This window comes from Aristolochia californica, unplaced genomic scaffold (assembly GCF_029961685.1).
Source record: "Aristolochia californica isolate CCGP_79_NKW_82.1479 unplaced genomic scaffold, dmAriCali1.0.hap1 SCAF_12, whole genome shotgun sequence".
NCBI lineage: Eukaryota > Viridiplantae > Streptophyta > Magnoliopsida > Piperales > Aristolochiaceae > Aristolochia > Aristolochia californica.
Window position 1 is genome coordinate 24,012,004 of NW_027181793.1, and position 23,444 is coordinate 24,035,447.

General features: G+C 40.8%; 4 protein-coding genes across 5 annotated transcripts; 1 reads left to right on the forward strand and 3 right to left on the reverse strand.

Moving 5' to 3' along the window:
• Positions 1-1,110: 1,110 nt before the first annotated feature.
• On the forward strand, positions 1,111-8,359 carry LOC137945254 (ATP-dependent Clp protease ATP-binding subunit ClpA homolog CD4B, chloroplastic-like). Of its 2 annotated transcripts, none has more exons than XM_068791042.1 (10): positions 1,111-1,293; positions 3,200-3,817; positions 4,013-4,128; positions 4,248-4,370; positions 4,451-4,636; positions 5,547-5,762; positions 5,967-6,184; positions 6,493-6,568; positions 6,665-6,754; positions 6,898-8,359. In XM_068791042.1, the coding sequence occupies exons 2-10, from the start codon at positions 3,256-3,258 to the stop codon at positions 8,062-8,064; spliced, it is 2,754 nt and encodes a 917-aa protein (XP_068647143.1). In that variant the 5' UTR covers positions 1,111-1,293; positions 3,200-3,255; the 3' UTR covers positions 8,065-8,359. The 2 variants fall into 2 exon arrangements, with proteins under 2 accessions (XP_068647143.1, XP_068647144.1); XM_068791043.1 differs by having other exon boundaries at positions 3,216-3,817.
• An 897-nt stretch (positions 8,360-9,256) lies between these two features.
• LOC137945829 (EIN3-binding F-box protein 1-like) lies at positions 9,257-12,961 on the reverse strand. The gene is made up of 2 exons (XM_068791875.1): positions 12,560-12,961; positions 9,257-11,914 (listed from the first exon to the last, which is right to left on the reverse strand). Exons 1-2 carry the CDS (start codon positions 12,582-12,584, stop codon positions 9,984-9,986), a joined length of 1,956 nt encoding a protein of 651 aa, XP_068647976.1. The 5' UTR covers positions 12,585-12,961; the 3' UTR covers positions 9,257-9,983.
• A 2,338-nt stretch (positions 12,962-15,299) lies between these two features.
• On the reverse strand, positions 15,300-16,376 carry LOC137946290 (26.5 kDa heat shock protein, mitochondrial). The gene is made up of 2 exons (XM_068792525.1): positions 15,956-16,376; positions 15,300-15,804 (listed from the first exon to the last, which is right to left on the reverse strand). Exons 1-2 carry the CDS (start codon positions 16,233-16,235, stop codon positions 15,410-15,412), a joined length of 675 nt encoding a protein of 224 aa, XP_068648626.1. The 5' UTR covers positions 16,236-16,376; the 3' UTR covers positions 15,300-15,409.
• Positions 16,377-18,164: 1,788 nt separating this feature from the next.
• On the reverse strand, positions 18,165-22,447 carry LOC137945901 (uncharacterized). The gene is made up of 5 exons (XM_068791977.1): positions 22,340-22,447; positions 19,345-19,612; positions 19,168-19,258; positions 18,523-18,589; positions 18,165-18,440 (listed from the first exon to the last, which is right to left on the reverse strand). Exons 1-5 carry the CDS (start codon positions 22,346-22,348, stop codon positions 18,387-18,389), a joined length of 489 nt encoding a protein of 162 aa, XP_068648078.1. The 5' UTR covers positions 22,349-22,447; the 3' UTR covers positions 18,165-18,386.
• Between the last annotated feature and the right edge of the window lie 997 nt (positions 22,448-23,444).

The window sequence follows — 23,444 nt, forward strand, 5'->3', positions numbered from 1 at the left end:
TAAAACAATATATTTTTTAAAAAAATTAGTTTTCAAAAATCTTATTTGTTGGTACATATTTTATTATTTGTTTATAATAAAAAATATTAAATATTTTTTTTTTAAAAAAACTTAAATCGATAACAAAAGAAAAAAATTTCGATTGGTGATGTAGTACGCTGACAAGCCACCGAATAAGTGGTCAAAGCTTATGTGTTATTTTGGACTGTAAATGTGTCATTTTGGACCGTAAATGTGTACAATTGGCCGGTCAAAGTTAAATATTTTAATATTAAATTTTAAAATTATTTATTTTTATTAATATTTGTTAACCGGATAAATCAAAATGATAAGAAATACTATATTGTGCATGAACTCTTCAAACTTCTTGTTTTTGTCCTTGTAGGTAAGGCCCATTCCTTCCCTTTCATGGCCTGACTTTTAACATTCCACAAACTCTCGAAAGAGCCCGAAGCCCATAAACCCTGGAACTGACAAGTAATTCCCGACGTGTCCCGCCGCCGCCGCCCTTCCCAATTTGCACCTTTTCTTTATGCCCGAATAATCTTCCCGACAAGTTTCGGAACTCGGAAGCTTTTGCATTTTTGGTTTTTTCTATAGAAAGAAACGCGAGAGGATTCAAGCGAACCGGAAAAGTGAACACGCGCGAAGGGCTACAACTCTGGTCGATTTTTTTGGTCAGGTCGGTTGGTGCAGTGGCTACTAAGGGAGAGGTCGATTTTATAAAGGGGAATATTTATTTCTATAGTTTATCTCTCAATAAATAAACTAATTTTTTATAAATATTTTGATAATTATATTATAAAACTTGTACAAATATTAAATATAAAAAATTAACAAAAAAATATTCATGATTAATCCATTGAAGAGATGTTTATTATGGAAATATTTTTTATATAAATAGACACCAATATTCCCCTTTATTTCCTTTTGAGAATATAAACTTAATTAATTATATTTAATTAAATATTGTTTACACGTACGTGCCAGTCTTTCTTTTAATTATGGGGGCTTGGGTGGCATTAAGAGATTTGACAAGGACTTAACCGGAAACGCCGAAATAGATATCTGGGCTTGGACAAGAGATGCGTGTATCGTCGTCCACATCCTTCTACCACCGCTTCAATCTCACCTTTAAAATCCCTACTTTCTTCCTCTCTCCTTCCCAAGCTCAAGGAGGGGTGCTTCCACCCCTTGTTTGCATTCTTTCTCAAGCTTATTCTCCCGTTGTTACACTTTTTGTTCGTTCTTAGGGTTCATTCCGACTTTACCTGTTCGACGCCACTGGTTCTGGTAAGAATATTAATCTGCTTTGCAGGGTTTCACCCCTTTTTTTTGTCTGTTTCCGGACAGATGTTGTTAGCCTTCTGTTAGTTCAGCTGGAACTGTCTTTTGAAGTCTGGGACTAATGTACCCTACTCCTACCGGATTTTGTTCCAAACTATTTATGTTATTTCTATTGTTTTTATTACTTTTTTTTTTTTTTTTAACTTTTATGTTTTTTAAATTTCTGTACCTTTGGAGTTCAAGCTGTTAACCTGAAGAAAGAGTATCATTATTTGAGTCGGAAGTATGGCTGTGTCTATGGGAGAGGTGGCAAGAATGTCCTTTCGTTTAGTATTGGCAGTAGCTTGATCTCATATTATATTTTTGCTATATAGCTATCTCAACTTTTACTTATTATAATCACTCGACTTTGCCGTTGATCAAGTTACTAATTGATTAAATCGAGCTCTGCTTTGCTTTTTTAAACATTTATGCTGTCGGATTTATTTGGGCTTATTCTGTTAAGAAACTTATGGAATGCAGATTGCATACTCGTTAAAAGTGGCTTTCAGATTCATTATATAGGTGTTTCTTTTAGGCTTACTCTCTTGAGCAAGTTTGTGGTTTTGACCTGTTATTTCCTTCCCTTTTTAAGAGTTTCTGGAACTTATGGAATGCAGATTGCAATTTATTTTTTCAAAGTAATTTTCAGATGACTTTTATATAGTTCAGGTCAAAATTGGGACGCATAGCATCATTGTCGAATGATAAATTACCATGTTATTTTAAAGGCAAAAACTTTGATAACAATGTAATTCGTTGAATATAAAAATATTTTGAATTGTATCGCATCATACTTCTCCTAAGCTTCCTTTTAGTTAGTAAAATGAGCCTTTAATTAAATGGTTCCCATGGGAAGGTTTGTAGCGAGGTCTTAAACCCAAGTCTTTAAGGTGCTTGGTTTGTAAAATAGAAGTGTAATAGATGTTCAGAGAAAAAAAGTTTGTGGGTTGGTAAATAGGTTGGTCTGATAAGGTATTAACCAATCTGACATATCCTTAGTCCTTTCAGTGTGTTAGTTAAGCAAACTGAAGGCTACTTATGTGGGATAGATTGTTGGACTGATTATAAGTATGGCACTATCAGTGTCATGCTTAACATTTTTTTTTTTTTTCCTTTTTTCTGTGTATCCACCTTTATCTGAGCTATAACACAATCTGAAATGTAAATTTATTGTTCTGTCAGTATAATTTTTTTCTTTACATCTTCAAACCATTTCTTTTATTGGGCTTCTATGTATTGTTTTGTTTTGTTTGTGTTTTTCATAATTGAGCTTATGAAGGGGAGTGTTTTTCAAGGTTTACAGATTGAATTACTCCTTTCGTTGGTTCTTTTTACGTGTTTCTTTCTGTCTTAGCTTCACTATACCAAATCATTGTTGGCTTTCTGTGCTAGTACTTGCTCCTTGTCCACCTTGTTCTTCACTTTGGTATTATAGTTAATTCTCACTGGTTTGCTTTCCTGTCATGGGGAGTTGATGTAGGATAGCATTTATAAATCCTTAGCTTTTGCAAGGGATGTTCATTTTATAACATGAAGGGTTGCCTGCTAAGCTTATAGTTTGTGTTACTTTCTTTTTATTAAGTGAATTTAATTAGTTTTAGTTAATTTCCCTTGGGATTTGGAGTAAAAGATTTTTTTTTCTGTGCAATCATATAATTAATACCATTATCATGTCTATTTGGGAAGTACGTTTTCTTTGTCTTTTTTTACGGTTGTACTCTGACCTTTGGATTATAGCATTATAAAAATATTTGGCAGTTGATGTTTTACTTTTCTGACTGTAAATAATGCTTTCTGAAATGGTTTTTTAGAATAACTGTATCTCTGTGTGCCCCTTCTTTTTAGTTTCTCATAGTAATATCTCTTTCAGTCTTCGATCCCTGCAGGTTGGTGTTTGTACTGGTGTTTCTCTTTTTATCACAAATCATGGTTGGTGCTCTGATTCAGTCCGCTATTCTGCCTGCTGCTGTCAGCGGCAGCCGTACCCGATTCAGAAGCTCTGGAAAATCTCATAGGATGACCAAGATGATGTGTAATATCCAGAGCACGTCTCCTGGATTGCGTGGATTTATGGGTTTGCGAGGATCCAATTCTTTGGATATGATGTTAAAGCCTCGGTGTGACTTCTGTTCTGTGGTTGCGTCCTACATCTCTGCTCCTCGAGGAAAGGCCAGTCGAGGAGTTCCAGTTGCCATGTTTGAGCGCTTCACGGAGAAGGCCATCAAGGTTATTATGTTAGCACAAGAGGAAGCAAGGCGATTGGGGCACAATTTTGTTGGTACTGAACAGATTCTTTTGGGTCTCATAGGAGAAGGGACTGGTATTGCTGCAAAGGTTCTAAAATCCATGGGAATTAATTTAAAAGATGCCCGAATTGAAGTAGAAAAGATTATTGGTAGGGGAAGTGGGTTCGTTGCTGTAGAGATCCCATTTACTCCGCGTGCAAAGCGTGTCTTGGAACTCTCTCTAGAAGAAGCACGGCAACTTGGTAATTTGTGTTCTCTCCTTTGTCAAAAGAATTCCTCTATTTTTTCAAAAGAGGAGTGTTTGGCACTTCTGTTTGCTTACAGCATAGTGATAGTAACTTTTTATTTGTCAACATTTCTCTTAGGCTATGTGATCATAAGTTATCTTTCTTGAATAAACATCATTTGGACTAACTTGTAAATCTTGCCTGTGTTAGGTCATAACTACATTGGGTCTGAGCATTTGCTTCTTGGATTGCTTCGTGAGGGTGAAGGTGTGGCAGCACGTGTACTTGAGAACCTTGGAGCAGAGCCGAGTAACATCCGTACACAGGTAAGTTTGTTGGAAAATATTTCTCATAATATGTTTAAGCAATTAAGGCGTGTTGCTCTCCATGTCCGCAGTGAACAATTCTAACTCTTTTTTTCTTCTTCTGGGTCACATGCAATCAGGTTATTCGTATGGTGGGTGAAAGTACTGAAGCTGTGGGAGCTGGGGTTGGAGGAGGTACCAGTGGAAACAAGATGCCTACACTTGAGGAATATGGAACTAATCTTACAAAGCTTGCAGAGGAGGTATTTTGTCCTTTCTTTTAATTCTTCTAGTTTTAACAGTGATGGGTCTCCTTTTCAAAGTACATTTTCTTCTTTTCTAGGGTAAACTTGATCCTGTTGTTGGAAGGCAGCAGCAGATAGAGCGTGTGACTCAAATTTTGGGGAGGAGGACTAAGAACAACCCTTGTTTAATTGGGGAACCTGGTGTGGGGAAGACTGCAATTGCAGAGGGCCTTGCTCAACGTATTGCCAATGGGGATGTCCCAGAGACAATAGAGGGAAAGAAGGTAAGTCTACTGTGGTAATGTAGTTGTAACCTAGAAATAGTTTTTGCTACGTATTGGGAGTTAGTTCTTAAGTAATATGTAATTATTTCAATTATTTCAATTTTTTAATTTCAAAATTTTAATTTCATAGTGGACTCAGTTGTAATCTAAACTTATCTTTTACCTCTATAGTTTCATAAATTAGTTATAGTTCTAACCTTAAACATTAATTTCTTGGCAATGCTATTTTAAGGTGAAGTCCGACCTCATAAATGTGGCAGTTGAAATTTACATCTATGATTTTACCATTGGCTCTTTGCACGTGTCTCTTGTGTCATCAATGTTTCATTATTCGGCATTTTTTTGGATACATATGAAATGGAGCATATTTTAGAAGCACTGGAACACGTAGTTAATCTGAAGTATGAGTTAAACCAATCTGGTGGGGGAAATTTGTAACCTCAGTTTCAGTCCTACTGCAGTTGGTGTCTTTTGGTTTCTCTGTTCTCTTTGTCTTTGTGGTGCTTCTCCGATGTTAAGGGTTAATATGTCTCTATTGTGAAGTTAGGTCCAAGGTCCATCCCAAAATGACTAACCAAGTTTCCAACTAATAAACCTAAGATCTTTGTACACATTAATCCATATGGGACTATTCTTCAATACTCTCCCTCACGTGTATGCCTTCTTTTGTTGCTCTACATGTGGACAATTTTGGGTGGAGGCCCATGTATGAGTACTCATTGTGATACCATATGAAGTTGGGTCCATCCCAAAATGACTAGCCAAGTTAGGAAGCCTCTTTCCCAACTAATAAATCTAAGATCTTTGTACTTTCTATGTGGACCTATTCTTACTAGTAGCTTCACTAATGCTCTTCCTTGAGCTTTCTTAATGGATTCTTATATCTCATTGTCTTCTAAAAAAATTTCAGGTGATAACGCTCGACATGGGTCTTCTTGTTGCTGGAACTAAATATCGCGGAGAGTTTGAGGAAAGATTGAAGAAGCTGATGGAGGAAATCAAACAAAGTGATGAGATAATACTTTTCATTGATGAGGTACACACCCTTATAGGAGCCGGAGCTGCAGAGGGTGCAATAGATGCGGCTAATATATTGAAACCAGCGCTTGCAAGAGGTGAACTGCAGGTATATGTCATATGCCTGACTTGTAAATCTTTTTCTCAATTATATTTCAGAGTTTCATGCTGCTGAAGAATGATATTGTGTGTCTAGCAATGCTGGTTATCATATGCCATGGGCTTCATGTTGATCCCTTCTTGTTTTTTTCTTGTTATATTTTCTCCAGAAGAACACTTAGTGCTAAAGTTCTTGCTTTTAATGTAATGGCAGTGTATTGGTGCTACAACACTTGATGAGTACAGGAAGCACATTGAGAAAGACCCTGCTTTGGAGAGACGATTTCAACCTGTGAAAGTACCAGAACCATCTGTAGATGAGACAATACAAATTTTGAAAGGGTTGCGTGAGAGATATGAATTGCACCACAAGCTCAGATACACTGATGATGCTTTGCTTGCTGCTGCACGGTTGTCATATCAGTACATCAGGTCATTTTGCTCCTAGTAACAATTAGAATTAGAATTGTCTTTTATTATTTCACTAGGATTCAACTTTACTTAGGAAGGAAACAAATTTCATCGCTCAGATGCACTTTTACCATAATATTCAACCTAAACTGGTGTATTTGGGCCTACATAAATTGTTTAAACAATTGTTGGTAGACTGCCTCTACTTTTTGAATTTTTGCTGGAAAATGGAAGCCTTCTGTCTTGTGTAATAGTAGCCTTGTTGGTGTTAGCAAATTTTCCTATACAAGTTCACTTTTCTGATATCTTTTTGGTTATTGTGGCTTTAGTGACCGTTTCCTGCCAGACAAAGCTATTGACTTGATTGATGAGGCTGGTTCTCGTGTTCGACTTCGCCATGCACAGGCATGCTTGAGCTCTCTTTCTTGAATAGTTTATCTTGAACATTTGTTCAGTTCTCTGTTTCCTTTTAATTGACTTGATAGGCTTTGTTGTTGCCAGCTCCCTGAAGAGGCAAAAGAGCTTGACAAGGAGCTGAGGCAGATTACAAAGGAAAAAAATGAAGCTGTTCGGGGCCAAGATTTTGAGAAGGTACTAGCTGCATTTTGATTTCTTTTCTGTTCTGTTTATCTACTTTCTTCTCATGCATTATCTGCTGAGTCTCGTTGCATAGGACAAAGAGTCATTTTTCCCCTTAAAAAATTCTTCCTGCTCTCTGACATGATTCTTGACAGGCTGGTGAGCTTCGTGACCGAGAAATGGAGTTGAAGGCTCAGATTTCGGCCCTTATAGACAAAGGCAAAGAAATGAGCAAGGCTGAGAGTGTGGCAGGTGAGGAAGGCCCAATTGTGACTGAGGTGGACATTCAGCACATTGTCTCTTCGTGGACTGGAATTCCTGTTGATAAAGTGTCGAGGGACGAGTCCGATCGACTTCTTAAGATGGAGGAGACTTTGCACAAACGTGTCATTGGGCAGGATGAAGCTGTCAAGGCCATCAGCCGTGCAATCCGCCGTGCTCGTGTGGGACTTAAGAACCCCAACCGCCCAATAGCCAGCTTTATATTTTCTGGGCCTACTGGTGTAGGGAAGTCTGAACTAGCCAAGGCTCTGGCTGCTTACTATTTTGGCTCTGAAGAAGCTATGATCCGGCTGGACATGAGTGAGTTCATGGAGAGGCATACGGTTTCCAAGCTCATTGGTTCACCCCCTGGCTATGTTGGCTATACTGAGGGTGGCCAACTGACTGAAGCTGTTCGCCGCCGCCCATACACTGTAGTCCTGTTTGATGAAATAGAGAAAGCCCATCCAGATGTTTTCAATATGATGCTCCAAATTCTTGAAGATGGCAGATTGACTGATAGCAAAGGTCGAACTGTGGACTTCAAGAACACCCTCCTTATCATGACATCCAATGTCGGAAGCAGTGTGATTGAGAAAGGTGGTCGTAGAATTGGTTTTGATCTCGACTATGATGAGAAAGACAGCAGCTACAACCGGATTAAGAGCCTAGTGACGGAGGAGCTGAAGCAGTACTTCCGACCAGAGTTCTTGAACAGATTGGATGAGATGATTGTTTTCCGGCAATTGACAAAGCTGGAAGTGAAAGAGATTGCAGTCATTATGTTGAATGAAGTTTTTGAGAGGCTCAAGGCCAAGGACATTGAACTGCAAGTTACTGAGAGGTTTAGGGAGCGAGTGGTGGATGAAGGGTACAGCCCAAGCTATGGTGCTAGGCCACTCAGGAGGGCTATAATGAGACTCTTGGAGGACAGTCTAGCAGAGAAGATGCTTGCAGGAGAGGTCAAGGAGGGCGACTCTGCTATTGTGGACGTGGATTCGGATGGAAATGTAACAGTGCTGAATGGCAGCAGTGGCATCCCAGAACCCTTGCCTCTGTAGACGTTCCCAGTTGAAAACTGTGTAATGTTGCATTCAAGCAGGGTTTACCGACCACTGAAGAAAGCCAATACACCGAAGAAGCAGGTTAAGTCTGGAGCTTTCTTTTCCAGAGCCGAACAAAGTTAATTAAAGAAACTGGGAAAAGAAGAAAAGGATTGTAACCTGCATTATCTGGTCGTGATTAGAATACGGATGAGAAGCTTCCATTACAGTTTCGAATTGTTTAATTTATTTTCTTGACTGCTAAAAGAACAAGCGTTTCTGTTTCTTGATTAGTGCCTCAAAGTTGATTACAGATTGGTGCTCCAAATTTTCAGTTACATACGGAAGCCCCACAGAAGCTCCAACTAGAGAATGATTCCTTACAAAAAGAAAAGAGCGATGAGCCCCAAAACAGCAAATGCTGCATCAGTCGCAATACATGGGATATAGCCTGTGAATGGTATTCTTTTGCAACGTGAAAGTGTTTCATTTGTGGGACTAATCACGGGTATCATTTAAGAACTTAATTCCGCGAATTGATTTGTACAATACTAGCTTTCATGTGAGCGATCATTTGTAGTGGGAAATAACTCTTCGTAAATTGATCTTTTACACTCAAATGATATTTAATTCTTCACACTTATAAACCCAAATTTAGTAATATTACCGAAATCTGGATTTTTAAAGAGTTGAAATGTTAAAAGTGTGCTTGTATCAGTATCAGGAAACAAAAAATATAGGTTTTTCTTTGTTTTGTGTGATTGTGCCAGTTAAAATTCAGTCACCTCCATCAATTTGATTCCCTCTCTATTTGATCATTTCTTTCGTCCAGCTCAGTAGTTTGTGATGAATGATTCAATTATCTCATAAAACCCAACTTTAAGAAAAATAGTTTGTGTAAGAAATAGTCACTAGTTTGTTGATCGATTTTGAACGCACTTTTTGTTGTTGCCAAGGAAAATTTTCTTATAAACAAACATAAAACTTACTCTATAGATCAAACAAAAGATGCTTCTAACTCTTTTCCTCAAATTGCTGGTTTTAGATTACCATAAAACTTCACTGGACTTCAAATTTTGTTTGTAAGATAGCAGCAGTACAGCAATAATTATTCTCCCGCCTCCGTTATGGAAGAATGTCCTAAAGCAAACGTATGATGCAGACTGGTGAATTGAGAATTGATAATCTTGTAAAAGAAAGAGAAGAAGCATAACAGACACAACGTTAAAATATATTCATATATGAAGTTGCAGAGTACAGTTACAAATTGGAGAAAGCCTGTAAAACTAGGGCTTGGAAAAGGTCAAAAACAGCCACCCCCCCAAAACAAGGAGATGCTGTAATGGCCGACAGTCGTCAAGCTGCTGCCATTGCCAAAGCCCACGGATTCTCTCAGGTCTCCCAACCCAACTGCCAAAAGCAACCAAACAACAGGAACCCCCACAATAAACATCGACTCTCAGCTTCTTAAGACAAACCATCCACTAAGACGAACGCCCAGTGGAAGAACAGAAGTGACTCCATGAAAGACTTTTTAAAGCTTCGACCTACCCACACTGGCATGGCTTGGCTAAAACACAAAAAAACATGGCATCAAAAGGGACAGTGGCCCCAAACAAGACCTAAATCCCAAGACTTGGTAGCTGTATTCGCAGAGACAGTGGCCCCCAAAAGAAAGCTTCAACAATGGAAGCCAAAAGGGTAAACAGACCTCCCTGGTAATCAGGGAAGCCTGCAAAAAAGGAGGCCAAGGTCCCTGGAAAACAACCAAGCCCAAGAGAAAAGACCGGCAAAAGAAAGCCCTCACCACTCATGATGAGGTCTAAAAAACCTAAAATTCTACCCAAGTAAACAAAGTATACTACTGCTTCCAGTGCTTCCCAAGGCTCCTTCTCGACTGAGTTTCCTTATTCCTGATTCTCGATCCTTCGATCTGGTTAGTAGAGGATGTCGCACCTCCACAACTGCTCTCTGAGCAACTCAACTGCCCTGCTGCTAATAGAACTGCAAAGCTGAAGATTCAGCCCCACCAAAAAGCAGGCCAGATTGCGCAAAAACGAGATGCTCTTGTCTGAGACATTAGAGCAACCAGATAGGGAGAGAATCTGCAGATCGAGCTGCTTTGCACTAGCCAGAGTGGCTACACCAAAATCAGATACTCCAGACTTCGAAACATCAAGATCAACAAGGAGAGAACAATTCTTGGCAATAGCCACCAAGCTCTCGTCCGTGATCTTCCTGCAACCATCAAGATTAAGAACCTCAAGTGTCTCCCCATGCAACTTTGTCAAGGCAGAAACAACTGCATCGGAGACATTGATGCAGCCAGCTAAGTTGACCTTAACAAGCCCAGCTTCACAGCTCTCAAGCAACATCAAAAGTCCACCATCAGTGGCTCCACAAATTCCCTCAAGATCCAAATGCTGCAGCTTGGGACAAAGCTTTCCCACCATGGCTAACCCAGCACTGCCAAAACCTGGGCAGTTGCGGATTGCAAGATACCTCAAAGATTTGCAAGGAGACAGCTGAGTCAATCCTGAGAGAGTTTCCCTGATTCCCATGCACTTCACAAGCGAAAGAGCCTTCAGCTTATCACTGCAGTAGGAGAGAGCACCAAGTACACCAGCCTGGGTGATTCTGTTGCATTCTTCTAGTAGCAGGCTCTCAAGAGAGGCAGCAGATCCTGTAAACGCCTTGAGCCCTTCATCAGATAAGGTGAAACACCGGCAAAGGTTGAGTTGCTTCAGGTTGGGGCAACCCTTTCCAACAGCCTCAAGACCCAGATCAGTGACACCCTGGCAAGAGGCGATTGTGAATGTTTTCAGCTTCTGCAGACCAACTGCATTGCCAAGGACCCAGAAACCCCTCTCAGTAACATTGTGGAGAGCAGTGAGGGAGAGATCAGTAATTGCCTTGCCATAGTGCCCAATAACCGCCAGAGAAACGTCTGTAACATTCAGAGCTTGAAGCTTTATCTTTCTAATGACAGAAGAAGCTGAAGACACGAGACTGGCAATCCCCTGGTCTCCCACAAGAGGGCAATCTTTAATTGAAACAGCAGTTAGATTAGGGCAGAAGCGACCAAAGGCTTCAAGACTCTCATTTCCAATATTGGCGCAACCTTCAATGGTAACAGTGATCAATTTTGGGCACTTCTTGGCAATTGAAACTAGACCTTTGTCAGAGATCAAAGGGCACTGGCAAAGGTCTAGCTTCTCCAACATGGGACACCCATCTGCAATCTCAGATAGACCCTCATCCCCAGCAGAGGAGACATTCCACATAGAGAGAACTCTAAGAGAGGGACACCCACGAGCAACTGCAGAAAGACCCAGGTTTGTAACTCTACGGGTGGAATTGCATCCTCGGATGCTCAGCTTTCCCAAACCTCCACGGCTAGAAGTACCAACAGCAATAGCTGCAAGTCTGAGATCTGTTGCTTTTTTCCCTTCCAAACACCTGGACAGATGTCCATCGCTCTCCTCATCGATCTCTTCAACAGGAGCATCCTTCGATTTTGATGATTCGACGGCTTTAGCCCCAGTCAAAACGGGTTTGTCAGAAGAGAGATCAGCCCTGCGGATGCTGCTCTGAAGCGAAAGCCAGCGTTTGGAAACGCAGGCACAGGCACTTCTCTCTGGGCCCCCTGGCAGCCTTCGGAAGATCTCAAAAAGGCACTCGTCGGGAAGAACATCGATAGATGCCTGCTTCTCTTGCTCAACCTCTCCGCAGAAAACGAAAGGTGCACTGATGCGGGATCTTTTCCGGGGAGGGCAGTAAACATCCACGTAAGGACCGAGAGATAGGATGAGACTAGAATCCATGAGGTTGGAGTACATGGATCCTGCTGAGCAGAAGTCCTCATCACCTGAAGGTCAGAACGAAACCAGTTAAGCCCAAGCTCATGCGATCCAGCAAAACTCCTTTAAAACTTCCCCACAAAAAGGAACAAATCCACAAAAGCCACGGCTTGATATCACAAAATATAGCTCAACGCATAAACGTAGATCATCTGGACTGCAAATAAAAAGCATCGCAGGAAAAACTCAAGGTAAAAGACAAAGAACCAGCCAAGGTATAAATAACAGAAATCTTTTATAGAACAAAGCTTTCTATTGGAAGATCAAAAGCAAGATTTCGAACCCATCAACAAATACAGTGTCATAATCCAAATTCCAGAGGAAATACAGAGAGAGAACGGTACAAGGAACAGAACTACGATCAGATACAGATCTAACAACAAAACGTTGTAGATAAAGGAATCTAGAAGCAAAAAAGCCAGAATAGAAGCGCTAAAAACCCATGACCGACCAAAACTCACATCAAAAGAAACCCACCCTTGGACAAACATCGGAATTCCCAGTAAAATCCCCTCCAAAACTACCATGAAACACCATACTTCAACTACCGACACACCAACTAAATGATCCAATCAACAGATTCAAGCAGACCAGAAGCCTTAAAACCCTATGTCATCCACATAAAAAAAAAACCCAGAGATACCGAAGCTTACCGCTGTAATTGACGAGCATCGGCATGGCAACAGCCTCAGAGATCCTACCCGGTAGCGTCTCCCACCGAAAAACCCTCTAACGAGAGCCAAAAAAGCGAGAAGCAGCACGAGTACGATCAGATCCAGACCCACAAAAGCCGTATGCATCACAAAGCTCCAATCCCAGTTCTCATCAGCCCCCAAACCAACAAAAGACGATCGCAGAGAAGAAAGAAGAAGAGAAAGAAGAAAAAGGGAACGAGAGGAATCTGTTGTTTGTTGAAGGAGTGGTGGAGGTTTTGCTTTAAAGGATGTCGTTTTTGTGACAACATTATTCATCAAATTTCCTTTCTCTCTCCTCCTAAATGCAACATGCAATGAATCCGTCCTGAAACCGCTTCCTCTCTGCGATTCCTCACCTAATGTCACAATTCCAGAAACCGGAAACCGGAATCCGCCGTCCTGGGTTCTTCCCCCTTGACGCCACTGGCAGATTGGTTTTTACCCTTCGACCGGGGAACTCAAGTGGGGCCTCTGTAATCAACTTTTCTTAGCCTTAAAATATGGCAGGTTTGCAAATAGATTTGGGTCATCAACAGGTTGCATGTTCTCATGTGACTAAGTGCCTATTGTGATTCCATGAAATCTAATGAGTAATGGGTGTTAATCGTTTTCATTCTAAGTAGCCTTGGAATGGGGATTAAGCCAATATTCAGAGTTACCCCTACTGATTCGGGGGAAATCTATCTAGGGTTTCGAGATAATCTGCAGGCATCTAATTTACTTTTCAAGCTTCAAGGAAATGAAATCTTCTTGCTTTGAAATGAGCATCAGGTTCATAGTTTAATTATCAAAAATTGGGAAAACCAGAAGTGGTAGAGGACCTGGTTTTTGTGTTCGGCCAAGTGCTTTTTTGTCCTTTAGGGGAGAGCTCCAAGGAAATCACCGGTAAGGACCCTCCACCAAAAGTGCACTCAGAAATGGACGCGTCTCTTATTACGTACACATCAGCCTCTCCTTCTACACCCATGTTCATGCATCTTTGCTGATGAGGCGACCGGTTAGGAAGATCGAGTTTTTGATGGGAAGCAGCAGGAAGCAGGAAGCGTCTCCTTTCTCTCCCTCATCTCTTTCGTTCATGCACTGTAGAATCAGCTAGGCTGTAAATGGAAAAAGCAGCCCAGACCAGAGATGTTGAAAAAAAAAAAAAAAACAGTTCACCACACTTGAGATCAATCGATTCCCTTTATTGTTTTTATATGGTAAGAAAGGGTACTGTAAGATCTCCATGCTTTCTGGCTTCTGCAGTTTCAGGTTCTCCAACTTGCCAATTTGGTATATATTTCTCTCTTTCCTGGCACCGGCATGAACTGTGAAAAGATAGCGATTGCTTTCCCTTGAATCGATTATTAAATGGTGGATATTGTGTGTGAGAGCCAGAAAGAAAGATTAGGATATGAAAATGCCATGTGTATATCATTTCTTCAACTTGGTTTATTATAATCCGTGGCTTGTGAATGCAAGCACACAAGACGTTTGTCAATATTCGTCACTGGGGATTTTTAATAACGGGAGACCGGCGGGGGCCTCTCCGCCTCTTGCTCTTTTTCTTGGAAAGGATCCAAGCCTGCCGGAGCTTGGGCGCAATTGGCAACAGGTGAGCCATGAATGTCATCACTTGTCATACAGGATGAACTTTTCTTCGGTCAGGAATTTCCGCAGTAGCCAAGCTCAACAGATGCGAAGTCCATCTTCTGGAACGTCTCCTTCCAGGAAGAAAGCCAGACCGCCCAGTCTTCTGGGCTCTGATCATTGAATATGGAGTATGTGACGTCAACAGAGACACTGCTGCTTCGTTCATGTAACCAAACTGACTTGTGGCCTGGCTTTAGTCAAATACAGAATTGAGAAATACAGTGTACGCACCATTTCTGGTCTTCTGTGTCGAGAAATAAAAAAAAAAAAAAAAAGGAGGCAAACGAGTGGTCAAAAGCCCCCAACTGTGTGACCAGAAAACGAAAAGGTGACCTCTTGCGCGTGGATTGCACATGCGGTGTTCTGGTTTACTTGGGCGGCTACTACAAGATAACACTGGACATGGACGATTAACAACTTGATAGCCCCCTTCCAGGAGATGATCATACAGAGACTACAGTGATGGGGCTTCACTCAAAAAACGGAGTAATCAAGGGACAGTTGGAACGAAGCGACGTGTGTGGAGTTTGTGTGAGCCACGTTTGTCAAGGCAAAAACACCAAGCAGACCCTTTTTGGGTAACCCACCCTACGTTCATGAACATCGAAGGACATTTGTCTCATTCCACATGGGAGATGGACCCTTGACTTCGTCAGCTTTACATGTGGATTGATCACAAATTAGACAATTGATTTCATTGATTAAAACTTTTGATCTCGAATTGATTGATTATTTGATAGTGATTTCTAACGTTAATTAATCGTCAATCAAAAATTTGTAATCTCCATTGTTCTTGTTTCATTCGGTTAGTCCCAGGCGGGAGGCGGGAATTGCTGGACTAAACGATCCAAGAGATCCATTGCTGATTCTTAATTAACAGTTGCGATTTGATCTACTGATTGATCCAACGAATTCTTGTACGCAACTGAGATGAAATTGGATAAACGAAGTCTTCGTCGATTCATGCTTCTGCAATTAATCGATCAGCTCTTCAATTGTTCATCCAAATTCTAACCCACTTCGAAGAACAAAGAATCTCCCCCCAAAGGCTCAAAGGAACAAACGCTTTTTTACTTGATTCAACATTTATTCCTCATCGAGAAGGTTCCGTACTGTTACAATTTACTAATTTACATAGATAGAGCGGTTAACCCAGGCGCACTTCCTGTTTGCATTTCACTGAATCGTCACCTCCGTCACATCTTTTGCTTGGTTTTCCTTTCTGGGAATGGTGAGATGGAGCACGCCGTTCTTCAACTCCGCCTTGATGTCTTCCGGTTTGGCATCTGGTGGGAGAAGGAGACTAGAGTTATAATAGCCATAGCTTCGGTATCCCCATTGTTCGTCGTCCGAGCCTTCTTCTTCTTCTTCCTTGTGCTCTCCTTTGATGTTCAGGAATCCACCCTCTAGTGTGATTTTCAGATCCTCCTTGCTCAGTCCCGGGACTTCCAGTCGGAGCTTGTAGCACTTGTCATCTTCTTTCAGTCTGCCGAACAACTGCGATGGCGCGAGGTTGTCCAGCATCCTGCTCAGATTATCTGTCAGATTGAACAGTGACCTGGGAACAATGTCTTCAAATCACGGAAAGATTTTAGAAATTTTCAGACATAATGCTCCGAAACCCGAAGTTTGCATTTTAAAACCAATTCAGCTAGCTGAAGAATCACAGAAGCTACAAAAGAAACCAGAGACTCAGAGAAAGGGGCTGAGAAGTCGACTCACCACCTAGATTAGAAGGGGCTAGCCCCCTTCCACTTCTCCACAAACCTCTCCTTTTCCTCGGAGCCAACTTTGATTTCTGCCGACCCTCGGAGACCGTAATCTCATGCTCCCCCTCGCTTGCTTTCGCCTCCTCCGACGCCGTTGAGAACCTTCGGAGAGCCTCCCCCCAACGTTGTTTCGGAGCACCCACCGTCCTACTCGCTATAGGACTGTTGTTCTCACACAAAGAGGAGACGACCCGTTGTTGCAAATTCTTCGTGAACAGGCGAGCCATAGCCATTTCGGATCACAGAGAAAATCCACTTCTTTCTTCGAATTCAACTATTTCTCGTGCCAAGTATAAGAACCAAGACGTGAAACACCATTATAAAGAGAGTTTAGAGAAGCGTCTGAGAGCTTCTGGTGGCTTAAAGGCTTGTGAAGGTTGAAGAGTGTTCTCGAGGGTAACGCATCCGATGCCACGTCGATTCTCTACTTGCCTTGATTTGAATTAAGAGATTATTATAGGAAAAAAATGGCGTTCTGGTAGATTTTCCAAAGATTGTCCATTTTATGGACCCATACACTCTTGACACGTCAAACAGACTCTCGGAGGTTCCACAATCTCGTGGGCGTGTTGAACAAATCGACTTCGTTTGCTATTGTTTTTCTGTTCCCCCCCCCCCGGAACAGGATAGAGAGTCCAGTGTAAATCGTGGTGGATAGCAGAACCGATCAATCTACTCAGAACTCTGTCAAGAATGATTTAGAAAAAAATAATCAAATTTGAGCTTAAGAATCTCTCCCTCTTTTTGACAGACGCACCGATCTCCCCACTTGTATATCAATTTTGAGTTTTGATACCAAATCTAAGATAGCAAAAAAGATTAAAAAAAAGAGAGTACAGCTTTAGTACATCATCTGAATAATGAACGAGAAGTAATCAGTTCTTCTGGTGGGCAAAGAAGTATTTCATAAGTTTCAAATACATCGGACCACTCAAAAAACCAATCCTAACTGTAAAACGCACAGTGATTTAAAAGCCAACAAAAAAAAAAAAAAAAAAGACTGCAACAACTTATGTTCCTCCACATAGAACACACTTTTCAATGTTAAACAGAGAAAAACACTAGCTGAGAGTTAAGCGCCTCCATATAGTTACAACGGCCTTGGTGCCTTCGGCAATGGCAATGGCAATGGCATGGTCTCCGCTCTCTTTCCCTCTCCTGCTCCTCCTGCTCCTCCTGCTCCTTCAAGTTTTCTCATTAACTCTCAAACCCTTGGTCTTCTTCTCCGAGGGAGCTTCTTCGGCCACCTCTTTCTCGGAGTCAGCCTTTTGGGGAACTTCATCCGCTTTCTCCTTCTCAGCGTCCGGCTTCCGTAGAACTTCGTCAACTTCCTCTCCTTGATCTTCTTCTTCGTCAGCAGCTGCCTTCGACATATCGCTGGCTTCCTCTCTTTTTCTTTGCTCGAGGTGACCGCTGCTTCATCCTTGAAGGTGGCCAACGTCGACCGTCTCCTTGGCGTCAGTTGTCTCTGGTTCTTTCTCCACGTAGATCGTCTTCACTGTGGCATCTAACTGCTCCTGCATAGCAACTGTTCGTCTTCCTCACTACGGCGATCACAACCTTTGGGGGTGGGGAAGGATTTTTGCTTCTCTCTTCGCTCACATGGATGATGGAGGGAGGGAAAACGAAGGATTTCGAATTTGAAGCGGGGCCATTTGCACAGATAACTGAACTAATTAAGAGCATCGACAGGGTCTCAAAACAGAACCTCTAGAGTACCGAACTTTCAACTTTATTACAGATAAACGCGGGACTACTATTTTTAGAGAACACGTTACTTTTTGACGAGTTGCCTTTCTTGCCCTTCTGGCTACTGTCTATCATCCCATGGTCTCACATTGCCTTCCAGTAGTTCGAACGCTGATCCTCGCACCGCTCCAGATCCATTCTACACATAAAAATGAGCTCATACAAGGCCGACAGTGGGGAACCCTTTTTAAGGATGTTCTTTCACCGAATTCAGTTGCAATATCACTTTAACATTACGGTTTAAGTAAATCTCGTGCCCAAAGCCAACCCTTGACATTATCAGTACGTAATAGGAACCACCCGGCGTAATCGACTGCATCAGTTACCTCCCACAGATTTTTAATGGAAGCAAGTGTACAACGTCGTTGGATGTACCAGGAGAGTGTACAAGAGTTTTGAGAGAGCAACAAACATTTCGTACAATGGAGCTGCCATTCCTATATAAATGATGATAAAAATGCAGTAAATGTTCGGGGGCTGATCATGAGAGTTTTCCATGTGCACATTACAGTTGACAAGAGAGAGTAGTCAGCCCCTTCAAATCTCTTTTAATACCAAAATCCTTCGACGGATTCCCGAGCAAATTTACAGATGTTGAAGAGAATACCTTTCAGCAGTTTCCAGTGGTTATTCAGCTAATCGTACATCCCCTCCTGCTCCCATATATCAACAAGAAAGTCGACCATTTCCTGCACGGGAAACCCATCAAACATATCAGTCTGCGATATATCTATAGACAAACCGCTACATGGGGTAGATATATGCTCTTACAGAGAGAAGGATTGGCTGCGGGAATGGCTTGTTTGTCCCAAGCAAACTGTCATAAGTTGCATTCCAGCTGCAACCAAATCATGTCAGCAACAAAGGAACAAACAACAATTAATGGAAGTACATAGAGAGCAATGAGTTTTCAACAAATTCACATCCATAAGCAGGAACACAGTTTACTCGACCATGCTAATGGCCGTCATGTAACATACCCTGAACGAAGAAAATATTAAACATATCCCGCCACTGATAGAAGCATCATTGCCTTTAGTAAAAATTATTTGCATGCAATTTGTCAAACAACAGCATAATTGTAGATGGCAAAACATGACCACTGCATTATAGTTTTACTTCAGCAGCAGTAACAGTATTCAGGTTCAGGCCTTGATGATGAAATCAATCATATCTTACACAACTCATATGAAAAATTTACATGGCTCAGAAACCATTTTTTAGGGTTTTACTATGTTTTGCAGATTTTGCTCAGAAGATGTAATTCCTCTCTCTAAAGCTCAGAAAAAGCAAGGTTCATTCTAACAGAAAAAATATTGAATAATCGAAGGCCCAAGATGCCACATGTTCACAAACCAAACATCAAAAGTTCTGTAGCCAACTTAAAATGTAATCAGGTAAACTTCATAAGTTTACCTGACCCTTGGCTCTTGAACCTGCTGGGGGCGATTGTCTGCCTTCTTATTCCCAAGCCACTGCTGCCTGGTTTGGGTCCAGAGTAGAAAACCTGCAAAATCAGATATTCTAAGCATAACACAATCTGAAAACACACCTCAAACACCAACAGCTCATCAGCAACAAACTTATACTTGCCATGATTCACAAATTCTTGGGGATTGCTAGTACTTCCAGCTCCACCATGGGGATCAAGGTTTTGGTTTGAGGTGCTAATCGATGAAATGCTTCTCTGAGACTGAACACCACTATTGTCCATTTCATATGTGCTGGTGCTCCAAAAGTCCTCTGATGCAATATTTGACTGCTTTTTCACACTTCGGCCTTGAATTCTTAGACCCTTTGATGGCTCATCCACAGCAATAATTGGAGTGGGCTTAGTACAGCATCCAAGACAACCTCTGCTCTGTTGCAAATCAGGATTAACCACAAACATGATTAGCACGAAACTTCACATGAAACAGATACAAATTGATCTCCTGCAATTAGTGTCTGAAATCTGTTTCCAATAAGAATCTAGTTCTGACTAAAAAAAAAAAAAAAAAAACAGTTACTTCCACCCACCACATGCAACCATCAATCCAAACCCCAACCCTCATGCTTTTAGACTGTATATGTAAGTATTTTCCCTGTATTAAAATGTAAGCTGCAAATATATTGACCTACCCACACCAGTTAATTCATTTTTGAATTTACCAAGAAAATGTGGGATGAAGTAATAAAGTGTATAATAAGAGATACTCTAGCAGATTCATCACCTGAAAAGACCAAAATCTGGCAAGATCCTGCTACAGATTATCACAGTAGCATTTTAAATTTTCGTTTAGAAGTAAGATAAAGGAAGAAAGTAGATAGATAGATAGATTGATAAATAAATAGATAAATAGATAGAAAAAAACAAGTGAGAGAGAGGGGGGGAGTGTCTCTGTGTTTCATTTGAGTGGGAAACTGTAACTTGCAAGCTACACACAGTCTGAAAAGTATTTAAGGTCAGTGCTCTTGCAACAAGTGAAATAGAATATGAATCCACTTAATCATTCCCTTTAGATTCAAGATTGTATTTGCAATCATATTCTGCAACTTACGTCCACACAAATTTCTCCAGCAAAATAAAGCATGCCTTTGATGGGAGTAATGTAATCTCCTTTTTTAGCCTGAAGGAGGAGAGTCCATTCTCTGGGTGAAGTTAAGTGAATGTCATGAATTCAAATAAAAAATAAAAATGTCAACCCACTTTTCAAAAAGTGGCTTTTCACTCTATTTTTAGAGAAAAAACATTTTTCTAGGAATTTTCCTTGGGCACTGATGGAAAACCGGCATTTGAAAGTGACGTTCTTACATTAGTATGAGTCTAAAATTTGAATCAACAAGAAACTGACACTAATGCACTTTAATAATAACCAACCAGAAGACAAACATAGATGGGACACAATGAACTCCAGAGATGAAAATGGACCCTTCAATAACCATCACATCTCTAAGGCCAATTGGCAGTAGCAGATGACTCTGATGCATTTTTGCATTTTCAGGGACATAGTGAAATGCATGCATCAGAGAAAGCTCCCTGGACCTAAAGGCTAACCCTTGACATTAAGAGCACACTGTACATAATAGATGAATCCAACAATACTTGTATGCAGTTAATGCCTATCAAGCGTGCTGGTTGAATAACTTTGAAAAGATCATAATGTAAAATTACTGAACAAAAACAAAATAGTCTTTGTGATAGTCCCAAAAACCATAGTTACTTTCCAAGAGGTACTAGATGAAAATTGAAATTGTGATCAAACCGTATTACACCTTTCCATAGTGTACGAAAAAACCTATGTAATCACAAGACTGATACAGATATTATCTTTAAATCAATGATACTAAGTCATCAAAAGCATGAACTGTGTAGAAAAAAAACAAAGAAAAGGAAAATGTACATTAACAAATAGTAATATATCTGTCAATGATGATCAACAATAATTTAATAAAAGAAAGAAAACAAAACTGCAAAATAAAATGCTCCAGAGAAGAAAATATGAAGACCATGTGATTGGTAGACGCAAATCAATTACAAAGTTGAATAGGTCCACACAGCAGCTGTTAACAGACAGCCTGCCCTAAAGAAACTTGATCAACCCTGAACTAAGCATTGGGAAATTTGGTCTTCCATTATTATCTCTCTTAAAAAGGAAATTCTCTAGTAATCTTACAATATCAATGTGAAATCAGCTTCAGATTTCACTGAGAGCTAGAACATACACAAAATTCAAAACTTAACATCATGTTCTATGATAGCTTGAGTGTTAAGAATAATAATATCCACCATAAGGTCATAAGTTTCTAGGTAGAACCTTCGTAATACTACAAGAGAGGCCCTCCATAAAGAAACCAATTGCAAATAAGATAGATAAGTTTTAGAAATATGCAATTCAATGACTAGTATTTCTCACATATGAACACAATTAGTACCCATTTTCCTCCAAGTGAAATTAAATAATTAAGTCGAAATCAGGAATTAAGACAGACAATACCATAAGTACAGAAAACTGACCCTACCACTCTGTTCCTGCAAAAAGATGAGTCACTGAGATTTCTCACACGAAAGGTACCATGTCACAACAGTCGGGCTAGTTACATTACAATTTAGAAGTTCAAAGTAAGAACCAAAAACAAGAACACGAGAAGACCTCCGTAAGTCAGCTCGTCTAGATCTGGTAAGCTACATCTAAGGTTAAAGATTCTTCTATTGAAAAATTGCCAAACTACAAGATAAATGTTACATGCAATACAGGTTTTATCTTTTCCTCTTACAATAGCTACAGACCTCCATTTTGCCCTGAATTTCTCCATCGAGCAGTTTTGCATCGCTCGAAAATAAAGTACAACAAATTTAAAATACCCTAGACCACTGATTCCCCGTTCACGCCAATCTGGCCCCAAGAACTAGTATCTAGATCGGTTTCTAAGTTTCGACAAACCAATCATCGTAAAAACCTTATCTTCAAGAAAGGTACTAAACCAAGTAAGAGACGCTAATCGCTTAACAGTCAAGCAAAAGAAAGAAGATACTGATTCGCGCAAACTTCATCAAACCCTAGATCGCGCAAACTTTTATCATTCCAACAATAAACCGATGACTTACCCCATACATGCAAGAATTTGACCGAGCCAAGCATAAAGCGATCTGCTTAGAAGCATTTATTCGAGACACCACCGTCAAACAAGAGGCCTCTCCATCGAGACGGCGAAGTCATCGACGCACGATCTTTGCATCCTGTGAAAGAAAATTTATAACATTTTTGAGAGCGAAAAATCCAAACAACCATTGTCAAAAAACCCTACAAAAGCAGGGTTCCCAAACTGACCTCAGCAACGCCATTTGCCAAGTGTAAATGATCTTTTCTCCCAGGTTTCCCCTAAATTTCCGAATGAATTCTCCAATTCTCTCAGTGTTTAGCTCGCTATTTTCCAGCGGGAACAGACGAAAACGGAAAGAAGAGCGAAGGGAGGAGAGTTGGCAGCAGTGGGGGAAAAGGGCAAGGGCGTAGGAGAGAGAGAGAGGCTATTAATTGGAAGCAGGGAACAACGTTGTTCTCGTTTTTATCGATAGGAAAAATGTAATTAGCGAAGTTACACAGACGTGTGGAAATTACAAGAACGCCACCGCCTTATCCAGGTAGGTTGTCTTAGGACCACGCGGAATGGAGGACCACCTTGCATGTCAATTTTTGCCGCAAAAGTTGGAAACCACGCTAATGGTTGCGTCTTCGGCTCCCTCGGAACAGGATGTGTGTGTGATTTAAAATTTTTGTAATGATTAAGAAAAATAGTGTCTAAGTCGACCACCTATGGTTAGTGTTTAAATTTTTCTTAAACTAATAAGCAATTAATTACCTCATTAAGTGGGCCGAACCGGTTCACCAGTTAGTGACAGTGAGAACCGGAGAGCCGCAAGGCCTAGTGCGGACTGCAGACTTTGGGGCAGATCTTTATTCTATTCGATCCAAACTGGCTCAAAGTCCAACCGGGACCCACGTCGGTTGCCTAACCGAGGTATCCAGTCGTCGCATGAGACCACAAGTCAGAGAACCAGGCCATTCTTTATTAATGATGATTAAACCTTTTCCGACCCCACCACCATCCACAATTCGCCACGTTACCATGATCTGATCATCCCACGTCGATGAGTTGAATTTAATCAAAATTTACAGCTACCCCCTTCTTCTCTGCCGGTGGTAAGAGCGGGA

Coding starts and splice junctions, on each gene's coding strand:
- LOC137945829 (XM_068791875.1), bottom strand. CDS start 12,584: ATGCCGATGCTCGTCAATTACAGCG. Junction 11,915..12,559: donor GATGCTCGTCAATTACAGCG/GTAAGCTTCGGT, acceptor TCTGACCTTCAG/GTGATGAGGACTTCTGCTCA.
- LOC137945901 (XM_068791977.1), bottom strand. Junction 19,259..19,344: donor CCAAGAATTTGTGAATCATG/GCAAGTATAAGT, acceptor CTGATTTTGCAG/GTTTTCTACTCTGGACCCAA. Junction 18,441..18,522: donor CGCAGCCAATCCTTCTCTCT/GTAAGAGCATAT, acceptor TTTCCCGTGCAG/GAAATGGTCGACTTTCTTGT.
- LOC137946290 (XM_068792525.1), bottom strand. CDS start 16,235: ATGGCTATGGCTCGCCTGTTCACGAAGAATTTGCAACAACGGGTCGTC. Junction 15,805..15,955: donor AGCCCCTTCTAATCTAGGTG/GTGAGTCGACTT, acceptor CGTGATTTGAAG/ACATTGTTCCCAGGTCACTG.
- LOC137945254 (XM_068791042.1), top strand. CDS start 3,256: ATGGTTGGTGCTCTGATTCAGTCCGCTATTCTGCCTGCTGCTGTCAGC. Junction 3,818..4,012: donor AGAAGAAGCACGGCAACTTG/GTAATTTGTGTT, acceptor TGCCTGTGTTAG/GTCATAACTACATTGGGTCT. Junction 6,185..6,492: donor TTGTCATATCAGTACATCAG/GTCATTTTGCTC, acceptor TTGTGGCTTTAG/TGACCGTTTCCTGCCAGACA.